The sequence below is a fragment of the Seriola dumerili genome, unplaced genomic scaffold, assembly GCF_002260705.1.
Source record: "Seriola dumerili isolate Sdu_G_001 unplaced genomic scaffold, Sdu_1.0 BDQW01000283.1, whole genome shotgun sequence".
Taxonomy (NCBI): domain Eukaryota; kingdom Metazoa; phylum Chordata; class Actinopteri; order Carangiformes; family Carangidae; genus Seriola; species Seriola dumerili.
The window spans coordinates 392481-402604 of record NW_019174538.1 but is presented as its reverse complement, the minus strand read 5'-3'; the positions used below and the strand labels follow the sequence as shown (position 1 = coordinate 402604).

General features: G+C 43.8%; 1 protein-coding gene across 1 annotated transcript in view; it reads left to right on the top strand.

Annotated features, from left to right (window-relative positions):
* celsr3 (cadherin EGF LAG seven-pass G-type receptor 3) overlaps nt 1–10124 on the top strand; it is a 122457-nt gene that overhangs the window by 68236 nt on the left and 44097 nt on the right. The window contains 2 exon segments of the mRNA XM_022757560.1: nt 334–502; nt 8410–8551. Coding sequence (XP_022613281.1) covers nt 334–502; nt 8410–8551 — 311 coding nt within the window.

The window sequence follows — 10124 nt, the reverse complement described above, 5'->3', positions numbered from 1 at the left end:
GGGAAACGAGATTCATGGTTTGAAGGTGAAACATCTGCATGTGGGAGGAGTTCTGGGCTCAGGAGAGGTTCAGAACGGGATAAGAGGATGTATACAGGTGAGGATGGTGTGTACAGGTGAGGATGATGTGTGCACAGGTGAGGATGATGTGTACAGGTGAGGATGATGTATACAGGTGAGGATGATGTGTACAGGTGAGGCTGGTGTGCACAGGTGAGGATGATGTGTACAGGTGAGGCTGGTGTGTACAGGTGAGGATGGTGTGTACAGGTGAGGATGGATGGAGATGGAGGGAAGCTGGAGACATGAACCTCTCTCTGTGTCTCTCTGCAGGGCGTCCGGTTGGGTGTACGGCCTGATGCCCCGCCCCTGCCCCGCCCATCAAAAACTGTCAAAGTGGAGACTGGCTGTAACGTTGGCAACCCCTGCGTCTCATCTCCTTGCCCCGCCCACAGCCGCTGTTCTGACCAATGGGAGCGGCACACCTGTGTCTGTGAACCTGGTGAGTGAACAGCGTGACGATGATGTTGGGTAGGCTAACGTGTGTTTAGGCTAACGTAGAGACAGCTCGTTACATGAGCTGGATGCTAACAACATTAGCAGCTACAGGCGTCACTGTTGCTGCAGTCTTGTTGTTGTTAGCCTGCGCGCCATGCTAGCTTCTGCAGTTTGCTTTTCACAGCGGAGCAAGAGAACATTTGTCTGACAGACAGAATGTTATTCAAAACAATGAAGGATCATGGGATCAATCATGGAGGACACCAAATGAAATGATTAGTTACTTTTAACAAATAATGAATCGTACTTCCTGGTTCAGATCCACTGTTTTCAAAGTGTTGGAAAGTGAGCGTGCCTGGGCGGCGACAAAGAACTTGAGGGGAGGCGCAGCATGAGAGAAAATAACTAAACACCTGCCTAGCTAAACTGTACATGTGGCAAAATGGATGGATTTCAGCAGCTACAGTGAGAGAGGAGAGAGAGAGAGTCTGGGGCGAGCAGCAGACAGAGGAAGTAGATCTACATTTATTCCTTTCTACTGTGCGTCACCGCAGCAACCAGCTCTGTGTCTCTGACAGTTTCTGACAGTTGTCATTCTCCCGTCCAGCAAACTCACTTAAACAGACACGTCTTCAATGAGGTGTGGTCAGGAACATTGTTGTTGTATCTCCAGGCGGCTGAAAGTGATGGACCAACACAAAGCACTGGTCTGAAGTCAGTGGTGTCGCGTTTCATTGTGTATGTAGTGTATGAATCATTCATCTGATTTCTAAACATCCTGATTTTTAAATCACAGATTAAAAAACTACTTGAGCAGTTTGTGCGACACAGATATTGTGTTTTGACTTCACCAATGAAAACATCAGATAAACTGTAAAGTAGCACAGCGAGGAACGATTCTCTACTTCGCTCATACATGTTAATTTACATGTGTTCAAACCTCCGCGCCAGGGAAATGCTCCTGCTGTTTTACACACTGTGGACATCGGATGTGACAGAAAATATCTGCGACGACAGGAGGTGATAGAAGCCAGCCGGCTGAGAGAGAGAGGCAATAATTATGATGTGGCCGTTTGTGCGTAGGTGTCTGCCAACGCTCTAACTGGGTTAAACAGATATTTGGGAACACATAATGAGTTCTCATCCACCTGAGACTCAGAGAGAAACTGACTGCAGGCGAACTTCCAGAATCTCCTTAGTCAGGTGAATATAATGAGGCAGAGTTAATGTGGAGGAGAAGAGCCTGATTAAAAGAGGAGTAGAGAGAGGAAGAGAGGAAGGAAAACATATACGGCATTCAGAAAAGAGAGAGAGAGAATAATAGAAAGATGAAAAAGAGGAGGAACAGAGAGACAAAGTATGAATCATTAATGAAGAGAAAGAGGCGGCTGACAGAAATAGTGTAAAATAAACAGCAAAAGTTTTGAGGCGAGAGGAAAGAAGAGAAGAAAGAGGGAAGAGAGGAAGTCAAATCAAACAGCCTGAGAGCAGCAGAGACATGTGGGAATAGATCCACACACACACACACACACACACACACACACACACACACTCACAGAAGTGTGAAAGTTAAGGGCAGGATGAGGATATTTGATATTTGTTTGGAGCTTTATTAGAAGCCACTGAGCTGCAGTTGGATTGTGAGCAGAGATGATTAAAGGAGATTATTAATATTTATGATTAAAGGAGATTATTTATATTTATGATTAAAGGAGAGGTGAGAGGAAAGACTGGATATCAGATTAAGAGAGAAAGAGCCACATGAGAGAGAGAAGGTGGCCAATCCACTTGTTTTCCACAGTCTGTCAGGATATTGATCCTCAAGCTGCTTTTCATTCACTACTTTCCTGTGAACCTCCTCATCATTAACTGCAGCATGATTACAGTTGTTCTGACTGTGATACGAGTATCTGTAAGGTCTGATACTTCCTAAAATCCTGCACCGAGTATCTGCGAGTACACGAGTCTCTTCAATGATCTGATACCATGTCATTTATTAATACATTTTATAGTTTCACACTTGGTAGTTTGTGTAATGTTAGCTGTTAGCCGTTAGCCGTTAGCAATTTGGCAACATGTAAAGTCCCACCAGTACAAAGACAACATCATGTACAGTACAAAGGCTTTAGTTGGGGGGGGGGGGGGGGGGGGCAGAGTAAGGAAAGTGTATTATATACAAGATTTATTGTTTTATGACGAATCAGAGAATAAAAGAAAGATTCTGTGACTCATGTATTCGTCCAAAGGGTTTCACCTGAGCTGTACAATAAACTATATAATAACAGTTATATCACATCCTCACAGGGTCAGTAGCATAGAGCTGGGAAAATGATTCTGTGCTCAGACCTTCAGATGTCAGACTCGATACTGGGAAAGAAAAACTGATATCAGAACATCTCTGCACATGATGTTCAGTTACTTTAGTTATTTTATGCAAAACATTTGGTTTTCATTTCATTCCACTGTGTCATCAGCAGAAAAGGTCAGAGATAAACTGGACTGGTCAACACAAGGCGGGAATACAAAGGAGTCTGTGTCTCAGTTGTAGATGTAAAAGCACGAGAGGTGAGATTACCTCCTGCACAGGCTGCTACCTGTGTGTTCTGTCAGATCACAGAGGGAAGGAAAGGGAAAGTTGTTCAAGAAAGAAAAGTTGTTAAAGGAGAGCGTGAGATTAAAGGAGGTGGAAGGAGAGAGAGAGAGTTATGTGACTGATGCAGTTTGTTAAAGTGAGAGAGCCTCAGGCTCTGCAGCATGGAGAGGAAGCAGAGAGCTGCTGCTATCCCTGTAGCATCCTGCACCAGCCCGCAAGCTAACGCTAACACCTTGACTTATTAACATGGAGCACAGACTCAGAGAGCACACACACACTCACACACACACACACACACACTTGTAGCTTATCAGCAAACTTAGTGTTCGCGCTCTTATTTACTGTAAACACACACACACACACTCTCTCTCATTATCATTATATTTCATCAGCACAATGAGCATTAAATACAGTGAAAGCTGCTCGGAGACAAATCAAAGTTTAATAAACGCAGAGAGAGAAAGAGAGAGAGAGAGAGAGGTGCTCTCTGAATAATTCTCTTTCATGTGTGTGTGTGTGTGTGTGTGTGTGTGTTGTACTGAAACCAGCCTAATGGGTCTCTCATGCAACTGACAGCACCTCTGATTTGTGCAATACAGCATCCTTGAAAACACACACACACACACACACACACACACACACACACACACACACACACACTGTGAGACATGGTTCTGCATGACAAAGCACAGAGACATCTGCTCTCTCATCTCCACACTGTGTGTGTTTCTGAGTAAGTGTACAATATGTAGTACAACAGTGTGTGTGTGTGTGTGTCTGACAGTTGCTACAGGCTAATTCACTGCAGTGAAAATCTGAATTTAATGTGATGAATTGCCGCCTGTTGGTTCACGTCTGCTTCAGTTTGAGAAGCAGGAACATGTGGAACATGTGGAGGGTTCTGGGACTGAGCTGCTCTTCTTGCAGTGATCAATCTCCTGTCAGTGTTTGCTGCTTTGGTCCAGGTATGAAAACAGTGTGTGATATGAGGCTGTTTATGGGCGTGGTGAACAGCTGCAGTGTGTCTGACACAGAGAGACTGTTCATCCTGTTCATACTGAAGCTGCTGAAAAGTTGTTCTCTGACGTGTGACGCCTCCACTGGGAATGTCATTTATTGATCAGCTGTGTTATCAACACTAGAAAGGATATCAAGGCCTCTACCTCACACCTGACACACCTGTCTTCTCTAGTTTCAGACGACACGCTTCTCATTTTCCCGCCTGATCCACGGGCCTGTTGGTCTTAGAGAGGTGTGGTCAGGAGCAGTGTTACCTTGAGTCAGTGGAAAGTGATTGACCAACAAAAACCTGGTCTGAAGTCAGTGCTGCAGAATTTCACTGTTATTTTAGGGAATAGAAAAGATGACACACAGATCACATCATGAATTATCTCATTATGAACTGAAAATGTATTTACACGACATAAGAGATGTCAGCCGCTGTGAAACAATGAGATAAACAGTCACTGGACTTCATGTTCAGTCCCACCAACACGTCTTTATTAGATATTTTAGATCTTCAGTCTTTCAGCAGATGAACAGATGGGTCAGTGAACACGACTCCTCTGACTGTGTGTACAGCTCCAGAAGGACCCTGACTGTCTCACACACACACACACACACACACACACACACACACACACACACACGGTTTACAGCTCTTTGTTCTCACAGCTTCTCCCTCTCTGCCGTATTGTTGTGACAAGGCCAGTGTCATTATAAGAGTCTGAAAGCAGCCAAGGCCGCCGTCGCCTCTCCGTCAGTTGCCATGGTGAAGGTGTAAAGATGTATAGGGCTGATAGAAAATGATTTACTGTGTGTGTGTGTGTGTGTGTGTGTGTGTGTGTGTGTGTGTGTGTGTGTGTGTGTGTGTGTGTGTGTGTGTGTGTGTGTGTGAGTGTGAGAGACACTATAATTATACTGTACCTGTTAATAATTGACAACTGATCAATAGATGTGTTGATCTTCTTTCTTTTATCTGTATAATTCCTGAAATATTTTCAAACAAGACAAAAAAAAGATGAAATTAAAAAATTAGTTTATGAAAGTTTGAGGGAGAAAAATGAAGGTGTGTGTGGAGATTTCATTATGCACAAGTTTGTAGTTGGAGAGACAGAGAGAGAGAGAGAGAGAGAGAGAGAGACACAGAGAGAGACAGAGAGAGAGAGAGACAGAGAGAGAGAGAGAGAGAGAGACAGAGAGAGAGAGAGACAGAGAGACAGACAGAGAGAGACAGAGAGAGACAGAGAGAGAGAGAGACAGAGAGAGAGAGAGACAGAGAGACAGAGAGAGAGACAGAGAGACAGACAGAGAGACAGACAGAGAGACAGACAGAGAGAGAGAGAGAGACAGGAGTCAGTAGAAAGCTTGTGTTTGTCTAAAGCTGCAGCCAAGGCCACCGGCCTGAACGCTGCAGAGTGGGTTCACTGGTTTCTATAGATGTACACATTTGTCAGCTGCAGAGGGAGGAATTCACACACACACACACACACACACACACACACACACACACACACATACACACAAACACTTCAGTCTATAGAGGCATTCTTCTATTCAGGCCGTAAATGAAAAGGTTTCCTGAGAGCAGGAGCTGTTCTCTGAAGGAGGAGAGATGATGGATGTGAGGGAGAGAAGTCAGTGTGACACTGTGATGTCTCACTGCAGTCACTTCATCCTTTGTATTGATTTAGAATTAACATTCGATTCCTGATTCCATGTTGTCTGTAATCACTATTATAGACAGGCTGAAAACTAGTGCTGCATGATTTACAATCACAATCATTGTGATTGTGATTTCAGTTTGAATGATTGATGACGATGTGATTTCTGTTCCTGTACGTCTGGAGAATATGATCTGTAGGTCGGGGCAACACTGATGGTGCTAACAACGCTAATGCTAACAATGCTCAACAATGTGACACATTTCACCTTCATCAAAGAAACTGCAGCTGCTGAGATCTGGATATTGAAGTCAACAAACTGAGATTTCAGTTATATTTTGATGAATTGAGCAGCTCTACTTGAAGCTGTATTTAAAGCACATGCTGAGAGATACTGAACATGAACCACACGTTCACTTCTGAGTCGTCTCATTGTTAAACTGACGCAGGAGAATTAAAAATGTTTATGTCATAAATGATCATCAGGCAGAGAAATCAGAAACAAGAACAGTCAGAAATACAAGAAACCAGGTGGTTACCTCCAGACTGGAACACGAGAGAGGCGTCTCTTTATAAATCAAAGGGTTAAATTAAAAGATATCCAGATATATATCACCTATTGTGATATATATCTCACCCAGCCCTGGTTCAGAGCCGCTGTCAGTGGGATCATGACAGTGGGCTCTGATGGAGCAGCGGTCCTGTTTTGTTTTAATGCAGCTGTAACACAGGTCCCTTAAAGAGCAGATGGAACAATTACGTTGTTGTTAAATGAAAGGCCGGTTTGGTGAGAGTCCTTCTGTATTTGTGCTGAGCAGCCAAAGTGTGAGTGAAGCACTCTGCTGTAGTCATTAGATTAAAGAGGGCTATTAAGTTGTGGCCTGTGTTTCCATGTAAGAGCTGCTGTGTTTGTGTGGAGTGTCTGGGGATCGTATTGAAGTGTATGATGGATTCGTTCACCGGCGCACGCTGAAGTGTGTGGTGGGAACGTGTGTTGTATGTTGTTGTGTTGAAGTGGCTTGATGAGCAGCCGTGAAGTGTCGCTGTTTTTTCTTTCACCAAGACGAATCTCCGAGTTGCAGAAGCTAAAGAGGAGTTCAGAGGTTTTCTCCAGCGACTTCACATTTTTCAAATCTGTTTTTCTTTGGCGACATGTGATTTAGTTTCCTGTTTTCTCAGGTTTGTTGCTGCAAAATGCTGCTTCACACTCACAGTGCTGCACAAATTTATTCCTCAAAATTCATTATTCTGGCTGTTACACAGAGGAATTATCCAAAGTGTGAGTCATAAGACTGCAGCTACTGACCACACACAGATTTCTGTGTCAGTAAAAAACAAATTTTCTTTTCTTTTGTTTGGAGATGAAACGTTTTTCATGTTGAAGCAGAAAAGCAGCAGCTCACTGAGTCTGATGTTTCATCAACGCTCAGCTTCATAATTGAAATAAATGACAGTGTTTTTTCAGATGTGTTTTCCTGAACAGCGCTGGTGTCTTCTTCAGAGGAAGAGCTCTTTGTGTCTCAGTGGACGGGGAACATTGTACGAGCAGCTGTGGCTTGTTTTCCAGCCGCAGTGAGTCGCAGAGCGTCGTTGGTGATAATCACAGTTTGATATTTAAGATGTGTGCTGGTGAGCTGACAGGTTATTATGTCTGGTACATGGATGGGAAATAGAGCGCAGTTCTGCATATTTAGATGTCAATATAAATGTTGTGGTGTGTTTCTTATTTTATGATTAAACATGCGAGGGAAGTTCTGTGCTGGAAACATAAGCAACACACAGCTGTCATGACGTTTTAATTCAGAGCACAGACGTATGTGACATCACTTTTCTCCCACAGAGCTCCGCCCACTTCAAACCAGTGAGGAAAAATAATAATAATAATAATAAAAACCTGTTTTAACTTTAGCTGAGCACTGTGTGTATGTTGACTATATTTCAGCTCTCAGCGACCTGTGATGCTTCCTGTGTATGTGAAGGACATTGAGACGTCTGATGTTTATGAATCAGTGAAACTTCTCTGAGTTTTCTCCCTGTGTTTTCTGGATCCTCTGGGATAAACTTGGATGATCAGTCTTTTTATGTTGAAGGAAAAAAGAACAGCGAGACGAGGGAAATGGGATTTTAAGCTGCAACTGTTCAGATACAAACCACCAGCCACAAACCTCATGTTCCATTTTAAACATCTTGCAATATAAAAATTTCACATTTCTCAATCTTAGCAGAAAAGTTTTTCATTTCATGAGTCTCTAAAATAACGTGAATAATTTCTCATTTTGGGTCTTTTCATACTTTCATACTTTTCATACAGACTGCAGCTGCTGAGACTAGTTTATTTTTACAAGGAGCCACTGTGTGTGTGTGTGTGACTATGTGTGTGTGTGTGTGTGTGTGTGTGTGTGTGTGTGAGATAACAACACAGCAGCAGGTGTGTGACGTGATGCTTTCACTCTTTTTGTTATTTCATCTTTGAATCTGTAAATATTGGAGCTGCTCATTTCATAACTTAATATTCATGTAATAAATATACAAATATCAATCAGATGGTGATCTGCATCTGCAAGTACAATCTGCATATCTCCATTACATCATAATGGACACATGACTTTCCCCTAGAGGATAAATAATCTATCTATCCATCCATCTGTCTGTCAGGTTACTATGGGAGAGGCTGCACTGACGCCTGTCACCTGAATCCATGTGAGAACGATGCTCAGTGCCACAGGAAGCCAAGCTCCTCCCACGGATACACCTGTGACTGTGGAGACAACCACTACGGCCAGTACTGCCAACACAGGTACACACACACACACTCACACTCACGCACACACTCACGCACACACTCACACACACTCTCACACTCACACACACTCACACTCTCACACACACACGAATGTGACACAATTGACTCAAGGTTTGATCTACAGCTTGTGAGATGTCAATATGGTGTAAAGCTCTTCAATGCTGCCTATAGCCAAGCTTTGTGTGTGTGTGTGTGTGGGTGTGTGTAGGTGTAGGTGTGTGTGTGTGTGTGTGTGTGTGTGTGTCTCTTAGTAGCTTTAGTTCAGCCTTGTTGTCCCACATCTCCAGTGTTGAATGTAATCCACTGTGGGATGAGTGTAGACTTAATGTAGTAACACACTCTCTCTTGCAAACACACACACACACACACTGAGGTTATCTGTGTGTGTGTGTGTGTGTGTGTGTGTGTGTGTGTGTGTGTGTGTGTGTGTTAAACTGTGTGAAGCTAACGTGACCCTGACCTGACCCCCTGCCTCGCTCCTTCCTGCCTGAGATCCACACAGCTTTACATTTATCTCATGATCTGTGTGTGTGTGTGTGTGTGTGTGAGTGAGTGTTGTGTGTGAGATAGTGTAGATGTTGTGATGCTTTGATCTTGATCTGGTGTGTCTTTGTGCTTTTTCACTCAGACACACAATCATCACAGGCTGATCAACAATGTTTGTGTATCTCTGCCCTCTCTCTCCCTCTTCCTGTACTATCCTTGTCTCTCTCTCTCTCTGTCTCTTCTCTCTCTGATCCTCTCTTCTCTGCTTCTCTCTCATTTCTCTCTATCGTCTGACTCTCTGACATGTCTCATCTTCTATCTCTCTCCTCTCTAGCTACTCTCTGTTAACTGCTCTCTGCTCTCTCCCAGTCTCTCTCGCTCGACTCTGTCTCTCTCGTCTCTGTACTCTGTCTCTCTCTCGCTTGTTCACCTCCTGTCTCTCTCTGCTGTTCTCATGCTCTCGTCTTCCTCATCTGTCTCTCTCACTGTCTCTCTCTCCTGTTCATCTCTTCTGTCTCTCTCTGTCTCTCTCTCTGTCTCTTCTCTCTGTCTCTTTGTTCTCTGTCTCTCTCTCTCTGTCTCTGTCTCTCTCTCTCTCTCGTGTCTCTCTGTCTCTGTCTCTCTCTTCTCTCTGCATCTCTCTTTCTCTCCTCTGTGTCTCTCTCTCTTGTCTCCTCTCTCTCTGTCTCTCTTCTTGTCTCTCTCTCTGCTCTCTCATCCTTGTCTTATCTTGTCTCTCTGTCTCGTCTCTCTTCCTCGTGTCTCTGTCTTCTCTCTCGTCCTGTCTCTCTACTCTGTCTCTCTGCTCTCTCTCTGCTCTCTCTCTCTCTCTTGGTCTCTCTGTCTAGCACTATGCTGTGCTTCTCTTCTCTGTCTCTTCTCTCTCTCTCATTGTCATGTCTTCTCTCTCTTCTGTCTCTCTCTCTCCTGTCTCTCTCTCTGTCTCTCTTGCTCTGGTCCTTCTCTGTCTCTCTCTCTGTCTCTCTCTCTCAGTCATTTCACGTCTTCCTTCTTGAATGAGTTTTGATTCGTTTATGAAATCTTTTCTTGTTTCTCGTGTCCGACACTAAAATCATAACAA